Below are 21,521 nucleotides of genomic sequence, written 5' to 3'. Positions count from 1 at the left end.
AAAACGATTGGTAAAAATATCTATGAAACTTCAATCATCAGCGTTATTTGAGAGAGCAACACAATCTTATTACGTACACAGATTTCAATCACGTTCAGTCTTAGAGAAGTGAGATTTGAGGTCAAAGAGTAAATTTTGAAACGCTAACCAACAGGGGTAGCCCTGGCCATTTAAAGTCATTCTGATTAGGCAAATGGTCGCATTTAAACCATTGCATTATGGAAGATATCACTTCGGAAAAAAATGAATAACATGAGACAGTACGACTAGGTTGACCTTGTTGTCTTCGGCGTTTGATGAGCTGAGAGATACAAATTGACTGGTTGACATCCCTGAGAACGCCTGTCAGACCTTCGCTTATGGTCTTGAATTAGAGATAGACTCAAACATCACTGAATGAAATCACGTTATCCATATCAAATTTGCTAATATATCTTCACGTTGATTATAGATATTGCACAGGAACACGTCATTTTCCCATTTATAAACAAGGTGATGGGCGTTTTGTAACGATATCTGTTATTAGTAGAGGATAGTGACGTTTTATTGGTGTAGGAATATTGATAGGAAATTGGCTGCTGCTTCTGGGCAACTGATCTATAGAAACCCTGCATCGATAAAAATGAGCCCCCTGCAGAATAGGGGTTTTCCTGTGTATTCTACTAAAGAAGTATTGAAGATACCAAGATAGATCTGCTGTTCATATTGCAACACTTGGAATACCGGTCTTTTGATTTATTTCTTTCCCTTCAACACTTTCTTATATTGCCCTTCTTGACACCAGTCCTCATATTACCCTGTGTTGCGTGGATGTTTAACTCCATAAAAGGACATGGTAACAAAAAGCCCTCTATCCTTGCGGTTTCATTCCATAATAATGACAAGACAAGGGTGTCCTTGGTATTATTTCCTTTAGTAGTCAGATAGTATATGGATAGACATCATCATAATTTCATTATGCAATATTCAAATTTCTACTCAAGTTGGACTCAAGGAAATTACCAAATTTAGCCTGTTTCATTTGCTCGTGAATTTTACCAGATTAACATCGATCTAGACGTATGAACACATCCTTCACACATTTTGTAAAGGAAGACAGCCTTTTACACATGATTGATGCTAAGATTTAGTAAGTATAGTATATGAGTGAGTATAGTTCTCACACACAATAAAACCCTCCGTATATATATACAATATACCAGCAACAAAACTTAATTACAAGACAACAGGGTTGAACTAAGCTTTTATTCATCAACACCACCACAAAACATACAATGCCTTGACACTCTAAACCAGGAATCTCATCTTGTACGTTACTTATTGAACAAACATCATTTAATAAGTTTGACATTATATTAAATAATGAGTCATTCTAATACGAAGATGTACTTAAAAGTGTATTGAATCCTATTCGTCGATTATTTTCAAGTGAGGATACTCGAAATCAATAATAAATTTACAGGTAACCGTTAATTTGTGAAGTTACAATATATTTCACATCAATCCGTTTTCGGCTGATACAATGTTTTATGATGTGCACACCAATTTCGAAATTGCGTTTCGTAAGTTTTGCACTGAACATTTTCCCCGTTAGCCGATGTTTCTAGTGCATTCTACAAAGGTTATCGCATGTAAGGAATATCAATATTTTTTATTTCACATGTCACAAAAATATTGGTAATCCAAAGAATTAATACCAGCGATGATTCATGAACCGAAAGTATCAACAAATTAACAAAATGGTCCTGCAAGCGAGTACATCTAGAAGCCACTGGCAACGTTAATGTTCTTCAGCAAAATGAAGGTGTTGTAAGCGTTCCACAGAGGAGAGACTTTGATCCAAAAACCATTTTTTATGATTAGCTAAAAGCTTTAATAAAATAATCCTGTCAAAAACACCACAATCAGTAGTATAGAGAATTCATGTATACGTAAATTTTAAAACATCGGTTTGGCTCTTAATGAAATGTATTGAGTCTCCTTCGAGAAGTGTCATTATCACGAAGAAAATGGGTATATTGAAAAGAGAATTAAAAGCAAGGGTTTACCTATTTCCACTATAATGTGACCAGATTAAGGGTTCCTTCGTTAGTATACGTCATTGTGGAAGCACTATAAATGCAGCTCGAATTCTGCACTATCGCACGAAGGCTTACATGAGCATATCACAGCACTTAACACATTCGTCTCTCATGGACCAGAAGGCCGGCGTTAAGTAACAGTCGCTGTTGAAAGGACGTTAAACAATAGTATAAAACAAAAAAAAATGTTTTAATAAAACCGCGAGCACTCGAACCATAAAAAATACCATTGGCGTTTCACTTGAAAGTTTTGATTGAAGAGGAAGGCAAGACCCGTGGCAATAACATAACTGTTTCACCGTTATATACACTCTCATGATGATAGAGTTATGTTGATTATCACAAACCGAAGGCACTATGGATCTCTGTGCATAAACATTAATTTTCTATATCAATGTATTGAAACGATATTAATTTGCCATTAAGTACTGTATGTTCACAGATGTGTTAGAACTGAAGAGAAGTGAAATATCTTATTTTTTCCAATAAAAAACAGTGAATTTCTCACCAAATTTTACACTCGGATTTTGCCTTGCAGGGATACATGATGTTCTCGGATGTGTTTCGTGTATATTGATAAAAGGAAAATAACCAATGGTTAACCAAGTCTTGACCAATTTGCACAGAAATCATATAAAATAAATTAATAAAGATATATATATAGCTGACGTCTGTTTTACAAACAAGCCTGTCAAAAAAGAATTACCAAACATGTCATATTTTATACCTCGCCCACGGTTCAGAAGCAGCACAATTCTCCGTATTAATAAACAGTGTCACTAGCTGTCGTTGAGATAGTCGAGGAAACTGCCAATCGATGGCAGGTCAAGTTCCTGTTTACTATCGACAGATTTTGACATTGAATTGTCCACAATCTTCATGTGTATGGAGGCCTCGATGTCGTATTGTATGCTTTCCTCCTGTGCTTGGTTAAATTGTCCACATGTTCCTTGCTGTTGAATATGAGATTGCATTCGTTGTCTTTGCAGGGGCATCGAATGCAGATGATGCCTTGACGAATACGGATGAAATTTGTTGTCTTCTGAGACAAATGTTCCTTGAAACTTCGGCGAAGAGTAATCACAGTGCATAGAAAGTCTTATGTTTGCATGTGGTTTTGTATGATTACGTGTGTTAGCACCTCTCAGATTTAGTGGTGGTTCGAAACATGTTCCTGTATCAGTGTTTTGAACGATCGGTGGAACAGGAAAGTTGTTGGCAGAACCAATCATACTATGACAACCAGTAGGGAAGTGATACGGACTTTGCTCAACACTGTACATGAAACGTTGGGAGGGAGAGTGAAAACTAGAAGGATAGTACGGTGTCTGGTGATTTGAATACATTGCATATCTGTCTGCTAGAAACTTCCTTGGTGATACGGGTGGAGAGGGTGGGAGATTAAATACTAGTTGATCTGATGTGGGTAAGGGGCATATAGAAGGTTCGTAACCAACACATGGTCTACAGTTTACACGGTTGGTCCGGGGATCCTGAAAAACAAGGTATGGATTGTAAGTGCACGGCTGATATGATGCATTGCATCCAGGCTCGGATTTGATCGGTTTTGTGTCACGAACGTTCATTTCGGAACGGCGACGCATAGAATACTGCTGGTGGTGACTTTCTTCTGTTTGTGGTTGTTTCTGACGTGCAAATTTGACGGGTTGTTGCATCTGCCAGTGATATGGGAGAAAATCAGCAGAAGATTGGTTACTGTCTTGTTCAAACTCTTGCCGTCTTCTAAACTCCTGAAACTGGAGCTGTTTCTCCCGTTGAGTAATTTTATGTGCAACGTGAGTAGACGGTAGAACAGGAGAGTGTCGATCATTCATGGCATGAAGAGTTGACGGACAACTGACCAGTGCGCTGTAGAAAGACAACGATGCATCTTCAGTGAATCCTATATGAGGTGTACAAATCTGACCGTTGGTCTTATGATTGACGTGACTGTCACAGCGATCAGAATTTGTTCGGTTGTTACTGGTGTAGTAGCCGTATTGGATCAGCTGAAGTAGATCATTTATAGCAAATCGCTGGCGTATTGTCGACTCTTGCTGGAGGAATGTGCTGTCTTCTTCTCTGAAAAAAATATAGGGAAAAAAAGAATTTACTACATATTTTGGAACACTGTAAAACCTTATCCCCAATGCTTTCCGGTAATTCATACATCTATTCTGTATAGTGATGTACATTACTTTTACAGGAAAGAACAAAACTATTACATCCCTTTCTAACGATTGAAGTACATCCTCGTTTTCAAAAGAGAAGTTGGTAACAAGTCCGTTTATTCGTGCAATGTTTAGAAAGTGTCGTAAAGAACGTTCATCAGATGACCGTCATTTTATTAAACAGATATGTTGATTTCTATTTTTCAGATTCAATAGGATTACTTTGCTATGAAAACACAACTACTTTTTGCGCTAAACCTGCAATAAGTGTGAGACATACTGGAAAAAAAACTCTAGCACTATGTAGCACGAAATGTCCTTGTCTTATGTGTGAGAAGTTCAGAATTCAATAATTTCATCAATAGGTATAACTATGCAAGGCCCTTAGTTATATTATTTTACAATATCAGATTTCAGGTGAATCTGTGTACAGAATATTAATCTTTTATAGTACCGTCGTATCATAGATAGGTAACAAACACCCTACTTGTTAACATCATACTGACAATGGGTTACCAGCCTCTGAAGCTGATTGGCAACCAGGGAACGTCATTTCAGTAATGTAGAACTCATTACATTCGTCAATTGGGCAGACGCTGACATTAAAGGCCAAACACAAGGAAGTTCACCCAAATGGTCAGTGAAACCATTTATTCAAGGTTTTTTTTACCCAATAATGCTTCCGACCAACTTGGGGCAAAATCGTCTCATTCCTAAAGAAGAAAGGTTTTGATAAATTGCTCCATTTCCTCTATTGGGCTTCATACTCATATACAAGTGGGCCGAAACTCACCGTTTTTATACAAAATTGATTCCCATTCATCCAAGGATGCTCAGACCGAATTGGGACAGAATCCTAACATTCTTACAGAGGAAGAATTTTGCCCCAGGGGACCGAGACCCACATTTTACACAAAATTGACAATTGGACAACGTCCAATCTAAATAGAATTTTTAATAATTTACCAAATTTCTCCTTTTTGGTCCTGCCCCTGAGACCCCGGGGGGCTCTGATCCAACACTGATATGAAACTCATAACTTTGCAAAATGTGGTGAAAATCCTGTCAGTCGTTCATGACTAGTAGTATTTTAAAGAAATTGTTGACGGACACGGTATGGCATAAGCTCACCTTGGTCCTTAAGACCAAGTGAACCAAAACGTCTTCAGAAATGGGAAGAAAGAGTCACATTGTTTTTGTTAGTTCACAGAGGCGCAATAACTCGTGTGTTTGCTGTTTCGTTGTAGATATTATAAAACTGATTTCCATCGCTTCTAATGAATTATTGAAACCGTGTTATGTTTCCATTGTTGCTTCCATGGAAACCTCGGCCTAGCAATTTGTCATTAAAGGATCGAAAGTGACATTTACACAGGAAAACAATGGTGAATACATTATATCGAGATTAATTCTCCCAAATATCAAATGCATAGAATCCCTAAACTTTTGTATTTCTATACTCCACTGTTCACTCTATTCAAATGGACAGATATCGCATTCCGTTTATTCATAGAAACACGCATATTTTGAATCGTAGATGAATGAATACATTAGAGCACCAACAAAAGAAATTATTCCCTTTCTTTCCAATAAACAGGAACGTATGTTTGTCTAGAAATATCATAATACAGATCAATAAAAAAAACACCTGCATGCATCATCTATTTTTTTCATCAAAAGTTCAAAAGTGTCTTTTAGCATATTTCATTGTTCCATAATTGGTATAACACTTGTTTAACATAAATGAAACTATTCATCAGAAACGTCATCGCAATCTTTTAAAGGGCGATGTCCCAGATAGATGAAAATAGATTTTACAATTTTATTCCTCACTTGATATTAATTTTGTTAATAATGTCATACGAAAGTGAGTTCTTGTCAGTTTGTGACCTCTGATTAAAAAAATAATAATAACAGGCGACTCAAATCGGAATTGTTAATCTCTTTCTGCGAAACGACTTCTTCCTTTTGCCTTGAAGGAATTAACACTGTTTTAGGCACAATTTTTGAGAGTTATTGCCCTTTATTTTTATTTTTTATCTCCATCTCCTCATTCAGTTTTCAACCATTTTCTTTGAAGCTTGGTAAGCTTGAAAACAAAACATGAGATTTTGTTCTCATGAATAACATTCATCAATATTTCAAAACGTTATTGCTTTCTTTCTGCATTTCAACCATGCCAAGAGATATCTCAACTCTTAAAAACTCGATATGCTTCAATTTATCACTAAAACATATAGCACAGTCTTTCTTCTTGACATTTTAACTTATTATCACCGTTTCCATTTTTGTATTATTTTCGATACAATCAAATCCTAAATATTTCTTTGACATGAGCGGGTGTTTATATTTCCGCTCCTGGGCTCCGCAGCTCTTGTTACAAGAGTTGTGACAACTGATCTACGTCAATAATCAGTAAGCGAACATTAACCCATGATGAGCTGGCTTCTGATTAAAGTTTCCCAATTATATAACAAGATTTGTCAAACGTCGGTACGAACCGTCACAACACAGACATTGCGGTGGAAAACCTACTTAACTCTTCCGTGTCGTTTTGGTAGCACCATGATGTCACAAACTAGTCCGCCAAACCAAATAAGACATGTCTACCATAGCAATTATTTAATGCAATTTTAAGGGAAAGTTACAAAAAACAATTGACATAAAATTCATAAATTGCAGAAATTCGGGACAAAATTCTAGGTCATTCAATGAACAACACCAAAAAACACAACAACGGGAGTAAAACAGGATGTGGTGCTAAAACACAACAACGGGAGTAAAAAAGGATATGGTGCTAAAAACACAACAACGGGAGTAAAACAGGATATGGTGCTAAAACACAACAACGGGAGTAAAACAGGATGTGTTGCTAAAACACAACAACGGGAGTAAAAAAGGATATGGTGCTAAAAACACAACAACGGGAGTAAAACAGGATATGGTGCTAAAACACAACAACGGGAGTAAAACAGGATGTGTTGCTAAAACACAACAACGGGAGTAAAACAGGATGTGGTGCTAAAAACACAACAACGGAAGTAAAAAAGGATATGGTGCTAAAAACACAACAACGGGAGTAAAACAGGATATGGTGCTAAAAACACAACAACGGGAGTAAAACAGGATATGGTGCTAAAACACAACAACGGGAGTAAAACAGGATGTGTTGCTAAAACACAACAACGGGAGTAAAACAGGATATGGTGCTAAAACACAACAACGGGAGTAAAACAGGATGTGTTGCTAAAACACAACAACGGGAGTAAAAAAGGATATGGTGCTAAAAACACAACAACGGGAGTAAAACAGGATATGGTGCTAAAACACAACAACGGGAGTAAAACAGGATGTGTTGCTAAAACACAACAACGGGAGTAAAACAGGATGTGGTGCTAAAAACACAACAACGGAAGTAAAAAAGGATATGGTGCTAAAAACACAACAACGGGAGTAAAACAGGATATGGTGCTAAAAACACAACAACGGGAGTAAAACAGGATATGGTGCTAAAACACAACAACGGGAGTAAAACAGGATGTGTTGCTAAAACACAACAACGGGAGTAAAAAAGGATATGGTGCTAAAAACACAACAACGGGAGTAAAACAGGATATGGTGCTAAAAACACAACAACGGGAGTAAAACAGGATGTGTTGCTAAAACACAACAACGGGAGTAAAAAAGGATATGGTGCTAAAAACACAACAACGGGAGTAAAACAGGATATGGTGCTAAAACACAACAACGGGAGTAAAACAGGATGTGTTGCTAAAACACAACAACGGGAGTAAAACAGGATGTGGTGCTAAAAACACAACAACGGAAGTAAAAAAGGATATGGTGCTAAAAACACAACAACGGGAGTAAAACAGGATATGGTGCTAAAAACACAACAACGGGAGTAAAACAGGATATGGTGCTAAAACACAACAACGGGAGTAAAACAGGATATGGTGCTAAAACACAACAACGGGAGTAAAACAGGATGTGTTGCTAAAACACAACAACGGGAGTAAAAAAGGATATGGTGCTAAAAACACAACAACAGGAGTAAAACAGGATATGGTGCTAAAACACAACAACGGGAGTAAAACAGGATGTGTTGCTAAAACACAACAACGGGAGTAAAACAGGATGTGTTGCTAAAACACAACAACGGGAGTAAAACAGGATGTGTTGCTAAAACACAACAACGGGAGTAAAACAGGATGTGTTGCTAAAACACAACAACGGGAGTAAAACAGGATGTGTTGCTAAAACACAACAACGGGAGTAAAAAAGGATATGTTGCTAAAACAAGATTAAGACGTCAGTACCCTCGACCCCGTTAATTAGAATTTGTGTGTAACCATGACAAAACCTAACGGCGTCCTGACATTTATGAGGGATCACCAATAACGGATTACTTCGTCGCCAATTGGTTTCACAGTTACAACAATCGGAGCTAAACAAACGTTTGTAAACTGTAGTATAGTCAGGATGTATAGAGTTGTGATTTGACGAGATCGTTTTCAATCAGTGACTGGCATTATACTAAGAAAAAAATTAAGAAGATATCTTACGAGTTTTATCAGCAAAATTATAGAAAACAGTTTACATAAAATTTATATATATATATATGTGTGTGTGTGTGTGTGTGTGTGTGTGTGTGTGTGTGTGTGTGTGTGTACATTGTATGAGCAAGTCAGATTATGTCTGCCATGATCAAAGTATTAGATTTATGAATCTTCGAACTTATTTCATGCATATAACGTCATCAGTTTTTTGTGTGCGTTTCTATGGTTATCTCACATTATTTGTCACATTTTACACACAGTCTTTCGGTTCTGTATTTTTGTAGGTTTCCGTTCATAAAACACATGTTAAGCTTTTAAACTAAATCTATCAGGAATGAGGAGACTTTTTAAAATACTTCTTCCTCTCAAAAGATTTTGCATAGACAAGACTTTTTTGAAACTACTTGTTAAATTTCTTTGTTACTCTCAAACAAACGATGCTCTGTGAAGGAAAAGGAATACTGGAAATGTGTGAATGATGTAGAATTGTTTCCTTACCTGACCGGACAATGTGTAAAGACGATAGAGAACTTCTTAGAATTCTTACTGATCACCTTTCCCCGAGAATGTAGCCATATTAGGTCATTGTCTTTAGTAATGAACCGGAAGTAAGTTGTCTGAACTTCTGTGCTCTCTACAACTGTAAAGAAAAAGATAATAGATATAACTTAAGCACCGAATTTTTTCTTTTACTGTCAATGGGCCAAGAACGTGGACGGTTGCAAATTGTGAGTTTTCTTAATTTTCCTTAATTCTACAAATATGTACAGGTAGTGTATGGCTTCATATAACTTAATGCAAAGAGTACTTCATGCTAAATATGCCCAACGTCTCTTTGTTCTGTTCTTTATGACTCTCCTATGCTTTATATAAACTCTCCTACGACACTAAACTCTTCCGAAAAGGTTGAATTGCGAATTAGATAAACGCTCTCTCTCTCTCTCTCTCTCTCTCTCTCTCTCTCTCTCTCTCTCTCTCTCTCTCTCTCTCTCTCTCTCTCTCTCTCTCTCTCTCTCTTTCTCTCTCTCTCTTTCTGCTGAGGTTATCACTGGTTTATAATCAATGTCATTTTAATGCTGGAGTTTGTAGCATGTGGAGGCTACTTTGCTGAACATCAGGTCGAGGTTGTTCAAAGACCAGTTAGAGATAAGCAGTGGTTAGGGAAAATTTTCAAATATTAAGTAAACAAAATTGAAAACATTCCACAACTACAGATTTTCTGACATGAGTCAGATCGTGATATTTCGACCGTTAATGTGACATTGAACGCCCCTGCATTTTCAGTGGCAACAATTTAATATCTTTGATTTACTCTAACTAACCTTTGAGCAACCGAGGCCAGGGGGTTGGGAGTTCAAACAAGAGACTTGCCAACTTTGCCTCAGGATTCAATTTCCAATATTTTTTCCAAACGGAGATTTTTAACCATCCTTACTTCCGTGTCGTGATATCAATGCTGAGAATTATTGGTGTGCCGCTGTTGCTATCAAAGTTAAGTCCCGCCTTTAGCCTAGGGTGGGACCAGGATTCTCACAGCAGATTTTTGGAACATCTTCTTCTACTCCCACCGATGTCATTTTTTAAATTTAGCACGCGAATCTCGGAAATGTGTCTTTCTAAATTTAAAAGCTCTCATCCTTGGGTTTCAGATGTACGTGATTAAGACAAATGGAAGACAGTATCACACTTCACTATTTGATAAACACAGATAAATGACGAAATTGGGAAAATAAAAATACATGGATGTTCGAGACAATGAAATAATGAAGTCCTTCAACAATAACAGAAAAAACCCGACATGTCGACAGAATCTTAGTTCAAGCCGATACTCGATGAAACTAGGGAGAAATATATATATATCTAGATATTGGCAATATATCGGGAATGGTTTAAACTCTGACCTGAGTTAACAATAGTCATCCGAATATTGGCGATTTATCAGAATTGGTTTGAAATCTGACCTGAATTAACAATAGTCATCCGGATATTGGCGTTATAATGTGAATGGTTAGAAATCTAACCAGAGCTAACAGTAGTCGTCCGGATATTGGCGATTTATCGGGATGGTTAGAAATCTAACCGGAGTTAACAGTAGTCGTCCAGATATTGGCGATTTATCGGGATGGTTAGAAATCTAGCCAGAGCAAACAGTAGTCGTCCGGATATTGGCGATTTATCGGGATGGTTAGAAATCTAACCGGAGTTATCAATATTCATCCAGATATATTCAGATATATTTTCATACTTTACAGATTGAGAGCTGATAAACTCTATGTTGATAGCACGGTATCGAGAGATTTGTACTTAAATCATAGGATGGTATTATACAAAAGGATGTATCAAAATGATTTAAACTTCAATGGGGAGATTTGAGCTCTGCTCTAGAAATTACCTGTTCTATTTATGAAGAATCGGTTTTTACTCAAATGTTTGGAAGTTGCATTTGAGAATATCTTTTGAATTGTATCTAAAGACGTAGGTGGAAGCAATACAGACAGATATAAATGACATTGCAGTGCATCACATCTGTTGTGAAGCGTTCGTTATTCGATATTGATAGGTATAGTAACTAGATGTATTCAGTCATAGGTCTGCTATTGGGGGTACAACTAACGCGAGTGATAGAAAGTATGCATATATCACATGGTAACGTTCGTTCTATGTAAACAGATAAATATTCTCAGCGATACCAACACATGTACTTAGTCAACATACAGTGAAATATAACATATCTTAATCACTTCCTCAACAATCCCACCCATTCTCAGCTGAGCGTCACAAGCGGAACTTTCTTATATAATTTAGAGTTAAAATGAATTAATCTGTACCATAGAGCCGTTTCGTCCTTCTAGGACTCGACAATGATACTAAGGGCATTTCCAGGCATGTTGCAGCTCAATTCCATCGATGCAACTTGAGACGAAGTTTTAAAAAGAAAATGAAAAAAAAATGCACCATACAAATATCAGAAAATAACCATGTGAAGTTCCATTACTGTTGAATAAATTATTCAACGCAAGTCCAATGCAAAACATAAAATGATAAGAGCCTCGCTTGGGAAACTTAATAAACAAAATATTTACCACAGCGTACTGAGTAACGTATATCACAGCATCAACAAGCAAACACAAAATTAACTATGGCGTCCAAAAGTAAACACAATATACAATAGCGTCAACAGGCACACAATAATATACAAAAATGCCAACAAACATAGAATATACCAAAGTGTCAACAAGGAAACAGAAAATACTACCGCGTCAACACGCAAACATAGAATCTACTACCGCGTCAACACGCAAACACAGAATATACTACCGCGTCAACACGCAAACACAGAATATACTACCGCGTCAACAAGTAAACACAGAATATACTACCGCTTCAACACGCAAACACAATATACTACCGCGTCAACACGCAAACACAGAATATACTACCGCTGCAACACGCAAACATAGAATATACTACCGATACAACACGCAATCATAGAATATACTACCGCTGCAACAAGGAAACACAGAATATACTACCGCGTCAACAAGTAAACACAGAATATACCACGACGCCAAGACTAAAATATCAAGTAATGTCTACGTACTGGAAGCATTAACCCTAGCAGACGACACGAATATTTCTCAGGGTCATCGCCATCGGAATTTATCAAAATTCTAAGACTCTACACAAAGAATCAAGCACATCGCAATCACAACGACAACTAACCCCACGCCAACACTCGGACAAACGTCTACAAAGAGTAGCTTCTGTGCTGTCAATTTCTCTGATGAGTAATTAAATTTTCAATTTATGTGATGAAAAATTACAATTAAATTTGAGCTTTCCGTCGTAAAATGTCAGCAATAATTAGATACAAAAAGTAACAGCTGTTGTTTCCAGCCATTTCCCACGTAACACTATATGTATTTTACCATCACAATTATCTAAAAGTACAGTAATGAGAATCATATTTTAACGTGATGACTTGTAAAGAAGCAACGCGAGATTCCAGTAAATGCAATATCAGTGATTTTGAAATTAAGATTCGTTTTGCAATAAAGTTTCCTATTTTTGAAAAGACATTATGCAATATGAGCGAATATTAGATGGAACAAAGTACGTATAATTCGATAATATCATGTGTTCCTGTTTTCGTCCTGTTATTTTTAATCAACAGCTAGGATTTTACATTTAGATTCAAATAATTTATTTAGATTTTGCCATGGTAGTGTATGTCGGAGAATACCTTTCAATGAACCTTTTATCTTTACCATCAATTGATGTTAAGAGCATTCAATAAAAGTAGAGGATCATTTTTCAACGTGTTTTTTTTTTTTTTTTTTTTAACTTTATAAAATTTAGATTCGAAAATACATAAACATATTTACAAAACGATAACGAAGATCGTTAGTTAACATAGAACAACAGACTTGCTCATGCTGCGAAATCCTGAATGCCATTCTCGTGTTATATAAATGATATTCAATAACATTTGTTTTCCATAATAGTCAAACAGTATTTCCACTTAATCCTACTCACGTGATTTGTGGCAGGAAGCGAATGCAGCAACGTCCTCTGGATGGACAAAATCGTAAATCGAACGACCGTCTAATTCATCTACGTCATATCCGGTCATGGCTGCCGCTCTGAAAGAAAGGAGAAAGTTTGCCTTTTTAAAAATATAATAAGATATGCAAACTGATTTGACAATACATCCCAAAACAAGCAAACCTATGATGAAATGGAAATATGAAATTGGTTTTATTTTAATGGATATAAACTATCAATTGTCGTCATTGAGCCGTCATCCTCTCCTAAAATGTTATAAATCAGATCAACTTTATCCGCGTTACAAACTTTCTTAATACGAAAATCTGGAAATCTAGGGTACCTAGACTGCATTTGCAACAACTTACGATGGTTATTGAATAGACAGAGAAAAGGCAAACCAGGAATAATTTGTGAATCAGAACAAAACGAATTTTAAAAAGCAGGCTTAGATATATAATAGTATCTTCCTTATTAACACTCACTTCTTATCTAGCTCATTTATTTTCATGTCCATATCATGTTTACTCCAGAACACATTCTGTTTTACGTCATCGTTGATGTCATTTCCGGTTAACATAAATGGCTGACAGTAAAGTCGAATGACTTGTAGGAAACTCCCGGTTGATTTTGAGGACAGTTCGGGAAAATTGTCAATTTTTCCAATGCAGTGTATTTTCTAAAAGATAAAAACAATTCTATGAAGTCGCTCTCAGGAATAAACGCTGTGTTACACAGACTTTTTCACAGTCTTTAAATTTGTCTTAACATTAACTGGATATTCATCAATACTATCATTACTGTAGATCCAATGGGAGAGCAAAATATGAAGAATTGGCGATATCTTCAAGTGTAAATGAGACATGTGCACTCATTTCAATAACGTTTTAGCATCGGAAGATTGTTTTTCGTCGATAGTAAAGAAATTTTCGAGGTTTATGAAAAGAATCTCGAAGCACAAAGGAATTATGTTTACAAAATTCATGACACGAATTCCATTTTTCCTTGTAATTTTGTTTTCGGGGTATATTTCTGTATTTTCGGGATTTTATCTCCATTCTTCAATACAGCAACCATTTCAGTCATTTGATTTACTGATAAAACATTATCATATCAGCAGAGCTACGAGATGTCAACGACGAGGATTTTATTATATATAATGTGACCATATTTATTAAACATATATATATTTATATATATATACGATCAGCGGAAAATTCCTAACACCAGATCAAAACCAGTTGTTCGGGGTCCTTTTATCAGTGTTGATTTTCTAATCCTGATCAAAGTATAGACATGTTATTTGCTGCTATTTTTATAAACTTTAATATTTGCTATATTTAATGACTAATTTGAAATAGACTTTGTCTAAATGAGGAAGAAATATGACCAAGTAGTTGTATATCTTTTCATAGATCTACACTACCATTTTGAAATGCCTGTATCATGACTTCACTCATAATTTATGATTTAAATGAAAATTGCATAAAAAATCACATATAGTTAAAAGTAAACAAATATCGTAATATTGCAGTTGTAATGAAATAGGTTTCGTGCCGAATCGGGACCTTTCGGCACTTTCCGCGTAAATGACGTTACATTTCTTGTTCGAGTCGTAAGTCACTCACTAAATAGCCTGCTGCTGTCCCGTTGAAACACTTCATTCTGCAAATGAACGATGTCGACCTGGCTGTTTCTTGGTTGTCTCCCCTTCGTTGCCGACATCCAGAGTCCTTAAACAAATGCAGCACACCATAAAGGACATAATTAATGAATATTTCCAAAGTCACAATGTAGTTCTCGGGCCCATTTTATCTAAAGTAATACCAATATTTGAATGTAACCACGGTTTTACCTATATCAATATACACAATGGTCTGAACACTCAGGAAACGACGTTTAAGCTGCAAGCACCCGGCAATCCACATGTTTACTATCTTTACTCTTTCCACTCGGGTTAAGATCCATCTTTTTCATCTCCAATGGAGTGAAAGATTCTATTAGTCTTATTCTAGTGTTGAGAAGGGGAAATCCCCTGTCATGACAATGGCATAACGTCACAGTAACAATTACTGACGTTACATCAAAAATTACATGACCCATTCGTCAGCTACATACCATACGGCAGGCAGGGTTAGAGTAAAACAGTCATACCGTTGCTGGTAAGACAGGTGGTTTTCAACCCTCGGGAAGAAAGGATCAATTTTCAGGCACTCGGCAAACCTCTTAGGTTGAGATCCCCTATCTCATTTCCTTTGGGGTGACAAATTCTATGAGTCTATCTCGACATAATATTGTTCTAAGTGACTCGTATACGTTCTCATAGTATAAAGTCACGCTTAACGAGAATAACGGTATCCTGTAAGATCACTAATAGAAAGGTTGTGAACAGTCCTACAAGGTTAGCATCTTACCCCGGGGATTAGAGGCTGCTCAAAAACCATTTTCAGGTCAAAGTGGTCATCTGGATGGACAACACCGTAAATACATCTGTGTAGAAGATCGACCTTAAGAAAAAAATATAAATTAATTCGAAGTATATAAACATGCTAGAGAATATTAAATAACCCAGTTTATATGACTGCTATGTACATCGTAAGAAATCATAATTATTCATTGATGCGGAAACTGAGTTCATTATTTAGAAAAATATGTAATAGCAGGAATTCGCTAGCACTTCAACAGCTAGATTGGTCGTAGGAAAGACTTTGATTTAATCAGTTATCTACCGGCGAAAAGGGGCTTGTGAAAAATCTGTATACCAGTTTTGTACAAATAAACGTTTCATAATCTTACTTCTTCAGCTCACTGACTTTCCTCAGAACAAAATCAATATGTTTCCATTTTTTACGATTTTGTCGTTGGATGCAGGATTTAATGCCCTCGCAAAAGTGACGGGTAAAATAAGGACAGTTTCTTCGGGAGGCACTAAGGTTACAAACACGAGAAAACAAAGCGAAGGCGGAGACAAAAAAAAAAAAAAAAGAAAATGAAAAGCAAAGAGACTCGAGATGTCGCATTCAGGCAACAGATCAATTTTAGTCTCTACGCTGTCAGACACGAAAGACAATACTTGTTTTTGCAATAGGCTACTTTACCTCCTCTCAGAGCATGCAAAGTGATAGAGCTGTCGAAATACTCTGGAGTCGGATAACACAAGTTTGTGATAATGTAAAATCATGTAGCTGTATTTGATTTTGAATGTTTTAGCACGTCACTGATGACGGTCGTATACAAAAACCTAATGGTGTCGCTGTGAATGAAATACAATACAGACATTAGCGTTATTAAGCGAATAGAAACTCACAACAATGTGACCAAACACGTAATAAGGTAAAATTAAAACGCGAAAAAAATCAAGAAAAAGTAAAACATGAAATAAAGTAAAAAGAAACACGAGATAAAGTGAAAAAACGCACGTAATAACGGGCAAAAACGCGAAAGTAAATCACGTCATTACGCGAAAAACGCCTAATAAGGTGAAAAAACAAACGTAATAACGGACAAAAACGCGAAAGAAAATCACGTCATTACGCGAAAAACGTCTAATAAGGTGAAAAAATGTAGAAAATAAAAGTGAAGGTAAAACACGTTATAACGTAGTTACTTTATTACTTATTACCATTCCTTGTATCTGTTTACATCATGACTCGATTTCGACAGTGACACTAATAGGCTTCCGTACGATATTGTATTCAGTGAGAATTACGCCCAACGGATTATTCATCGTAACATTTCTCCTTGTCTGATTTTTCCTTGCCTATTAATTAGTGTGCGATCTGTGTACACCAACATTCTCGTTTCTAGGTTTCAAATGCTTATATTTTTCATTCAAACGAGAAGAACGCTCCCAGGCCGGATTTCCTACTTGTATGAGCTTAACGTCGATAGAAAACACAAAAAGAAAGATTATTTTCAAATATTTAAATATATGTTACCGACACATATGCGCTTCTCATTTTTTTTTTTTTAACTGATGAGCACGATTTTCATTACCTAAAACGACAAAAGAATGTCAGCTTAATTAGTTGTGAAACTTTTATATTAAATAATCGTTATAATTTGTCATACGTACTTGGTTGAAGCCCAGATATTGTAGAACATTATCGGAGGCGTATAGGATAGTACCGTCTGTGGCAACAACCAACAGGAAGCCGTCCAATATCTGTGCAAGCAATAACATCAAGATTTACACGTTGATATACATTATGGAGGATGGTAAATATACTACTCATGTCTTCCCGTTTCTCCATTACATCAGGATGTAGTAACATTGTAAGTAAAGATAAATTCAACTCCATGTAAATGGGAAACATAGCACTGCTAATTAACAAAGTTCAAAAAACGATAAAGTGTCGACGGGCGTCGGGATTCTGAAGTTGGTTCCTAGTTCCTAATTAGATCCGTTTAAGAAAAACGGAATTTGGCACTAGATCCTAGTTCTGTTTAAAAAAAGTATATGTTGGCAAAACGAAATGTCTGTTGCGCATAATGTTATCTTAATTCGGGACAGGAATCGAACTCAAAACATCTCAGACAGAAATGAACACTATTATAGCTTTTATTAATCAATTCTTGTAATACGGAATTCACATTCAAACTTCAGTTCTGTTTTTTTAAATGTTACTAACAAATATGTGAACAAAATACAGACTCCCATGAATGTCAGGATCTGAAATGTACGTGGGGAGAAATGAATTGCACTACAAACAAAAGAAACTTTGACATGGCACAAATACTTAAAAATGTCCCATTAACAGTAATTTGGAGATGAAAACCAGAATCTGAAATGTGTGTTCGAGTGATAATACAATATATTAAATCAAACTCACGGGGAAAATAACGAAATCTAACCATTTAGTCCCTCGAATAAGTCTAAATTAAGTAAATTGAATATCATATCCTGAAATGTGCGTAGGGATGATCATACACAGATAAAAAATAGATCCTTCGAGAGAGATGGAACTCAACACCAAGCTAAACGGAAAACTTGGACCAATTAATTAACACATCTAATTACCAGTATACTCTAAGTAAGCATCAGAATCTGAAGATATGTTTTGGAATGATAGTAAATAGATATAAACATACTCCGTCGCACGCGAGACAAAAAAAAACCGTATTATCACTCTTTGATCTGACTCCAAACTTGAACACCTATGAAAGGAATAAGGAAAGATTGTCGGCCATGCATACAACACATTTTATTTTATGTAGTTCATCAGGAGCTCGACAGCTGGTATTTTTCACCGTAATCGTTATCATTGACTCGCATTCACATAACCATTCATACTGACGCTCGTCATTACCATCATAGACGTATCAGTTTTGCGGATTAATCTGGTCTCCGTCTCCAGAGTTTAGCAGTCTTGAATTTATGTTAAAGAAATGAGACTGAAATCAACGAAATATATCTATAATTCAAAAGACATTATTTACAATATAAGAGATAGTATAAAAATAGTTGTACCAAAAATGGTGTTCGACTAAAACAGAACAATGGTCGTACACGATTCATAGTAATTTTCGAGTTGTCTCCCCTAGATCGTTGAACAGAGCATACAAACATTTTATCGATTTACTTGCGGTGCGGTGTGAAATTTTGTTGTGAAATTTATGAGTTTGATGAACAGTTGCTCTATAGTACGGTACGCGTATTCTTATTAAAAATGCATCGTAAAACGTCAAAAAGAAATGGTTTTATCGACTATCTTCTGTTGCTATGCTGGTTAAGTACGAGACACAACGTCCGGAAAAATGTCAATTACCGAGTTCAATTTTAGTATACGACGAATCCGGAATATTGGTACGAAATGTCCGCTCAGCAAATGACAGTTGTATCATAAAAATGGTGAACGCTTTTATTATTCACACCTTGTTACCGGGGCCATGTCGTGTGTTGTATCAACAAGTCTATCATGTTGCAGAAATAGACACAACAGCCACAAAGTCGTCAGACAGTGACTTTAGGATTCTGCGTAAACAGAAGATACAGGAAGTGGCATCTGAGGTAAGCCACGCCTCCTCTTTTATACTGACAGAGGCGAAAAAGGGGTAACTTTTTTAATGAAACAAAAATGTCTTTTTGCATAAGGGTGAACTATTTATTTTAATTGTTAACTGAGCCCAGAGTCGTACTTATGACATATGTGATCGAGATATATGAGTCTGTTAACGATATCAATTTTTAGACTTGGCGTGTACACATCGTTTAAGTACAGATCCAATGGAGTTCATAGTCCGGCTATAGCAAAACATCCATGCTTATAGTCCTGTCAAATATATCAAGATATAGCTGTAAACGAGATATATTTACAACAGCATTATTTCTTGAATTTTAAGTACCAACATTATCACAGAAAAAAAGTATTCCATAAAAGAACAGGTTAGGCCTGTCAGGACACCAAGAAAGTATGAAAAATCACATTTGACCCTTGCGTAAAAATATAAAGCACAATTTCCATTATTTTCAGCTGGGATTTTTGCAATGAAAAATATTAAACCTATAAACATATCTTTCTTTATTTTAACTTGACAATAATGGTTTTTGTGGTCGTTTTTTATTTAGAAAATATCATTAATTAATCTGAATATCAAAACAACTTACTGTTTAAATTCTTGAAGTGTAGTAAATTTTCATTTATAAGCGACGGTATTCCATACTAAAAATATTGAGCATCTTGAATAGAGAAAACATGGACTGTGAAACAACTCCAAACCAGTCCCCATGATCAGCTTAGACGGTTGATAAATTTCTTAGCATGAAAGCAAAACCTCTTGATCATTTAAGAAAAATTAATACATATACCATATTTCTATGAATTTATTCTTAAATAGGATCAAACTTATGATCATACTTTTCTCCTGCGTCTTAAAAATGAAATAAAATCAATAGAATATGTTTAAAATTTGAATGCTCTCTATTGATTGTTTGACGATTCTGTGTTACACGTGGACGCATCTAGCGATAATGTTTATCACACTATGGCCAGCATTATGTAAGATATTACAGTTCAATGTTGGCCAAGTCAACCATTATGAATTATTTTCTGTATCCCAGTTAAAGAAAAACAAAATTCCAAATGGATGAGTTTGGTAGACCATCCTCCTATCACAACATTTAAAACAATGAAAAACAAAAAAGAAATTAGTTGTTATGATGCCCTGGTTAAAACCTTAATTAAATGTTATGATTGTGACTCCAGTTATGAATTGGATAACTTGACTCCGTAATACACTAACGTTATGATGTTTTCGTCGTTTCAGGTTCATTCGGAATACCAATTCCGGCGTGCGGTTAGTAACAGAACTGTCGAACAAGACCTGCAGCGTTTGAATAATGAGGACACATTACCGGAAATGGAGCACGGATTCCTTCGCTTACCAGCAATGGACAGTATGATTGCTGTGTGGCAAGGCACAGGAAACACGTGCTGTACGCTAGTTTGTAGTGAGACCGAGAACCGTATGTTAGCAGAAAACGTTCTGAAACTTTTGTTAAGATTTTTACAGGAACATTTACGACTTCTACACCAACCAGTCGAAGTAGTTAACAAACCTGACAAAGTCGCCATTGTATTAAACAGATTTCTACCGAATGGTCAGCTATTGTTCATGAATCACAGAATGGTGAGGCAATTAGAGAAAGAAATGGACACTTTAATGAAATTGTGACGTGATCAAATCAGTAATGTGTATGCATGACGACATGAAATGAATAAAACTGCACCAAATATGTCTAATTACAATGAATGGATGACTGTTTTATTACTAATTATTAAAATAGAATTTCAAGTTTGACAGACCCATCAATTTTCATTTTGATTATGACTGTATACAATATTATATGTAAAAGTACAAATGAATTGTATTTATATACCAAGATTAGAAAACTAGAGGACCCGGGTTCGAATCTTAGCGGAGGCAATGAAATAAAATAATGACCACTGTTATATAACATTGTATTTGACATTGCATGACGTAAACATGCTGCAAGGCCGAACACGCACTCGGCAAACTGTATAAAACATGTCTGCACACGTGCATCCTCGACTTTCATAGGTTACGCTCACTATCGCTCTTTGCACCCCTGGACCATATTATGGCAAACTTGAAGGATTCATGTGCGATGTTTTATGGACAAGACGAAACGACTAGTTTGATCC

General features: G+C 36.0%; 2 protein-coding genes across 2 annotated transcripts in view; one reads left to right on the top strand and one right to left on the bottom strand.

Annotated features, from left to right (window-relative positions):
* Positions 1–2,860: 2,860 nt before the first annotated feature.
* Positions 2,861–21,521, bottom strand: part of LOC132555188 (circadian locomoter output cycles protein kaput-like) — a 30,120-nt gene continuing 11,459 nt past the window's right edge. The window contains exons 5-11 of the mRNA XM_060219542.1: positions 17,432–17,521; positions 15,771–15,863; positions 14,985–15,089; positions 13,842–14,035; positions 13,348–13,454; positions 9,310–9,451; positions 2,861–4,163 (exon numbers count right to left, since the gene is read on the bottom strand). Coding sequence (XP_060075525.1) covers positions 2,861–4,163; positions 9,310–9,451; positions 13,348–13,454; positions 13,842–14,035; positions 14,985–15,089; positions 15,771–15,863; positions 17,432–17,521 — 2,034 coding nt within the window. The remainder of the gene's footprint in view (positions 4,164–9,309; positions 9,452–13,347; positions 13,455–13,841; positions 14,036–14,984; positions 15,090–15,770; positions 15,864–17,431; positions 17,522–21,521) is intronic.
* LOC132555179 (AP-5 complex subunit sigma-1-like) lies at positions 19,166–21,104 on the top strand. The gene is made up of 2 exons (XM_060219533.1): positions 19,166–19,366; positions 20,623–21,104. Exons 1-2 carry the CDS (start codon positions 19,205–19,207, stop codon positions 21,028–21,030), a joined length of 570 nt encoding a protein of 189 aa, XP_060075516.1. The 5' UTR covers positions 19,166–19,204; the 3' UTR covers positions 21,031–21,104.

Source organism: Ylistrum balloti, unplaced genomic scaffold (assembly GCF_031769215.1).
Source record: "Ylistrum balloti isolate Yb309-2 unplaced genomic scaffold, AGI_CSIRO_Ybal_v1 Utg370458, whole genome shotgun sequence".
Taxonomy (NCBI): domain Eukaryota; kingdom Metazoa; phylum Mollusca; class Bivalvia; order Pectinida; family Pectinidae; genus Ylistrum; species Ylistrum balloti.
The sequence above is the reverse complement of the archived record's forward strand: the minus strand, read 5'-3'. Positions and strand labels throughout refer to the sequence as shown.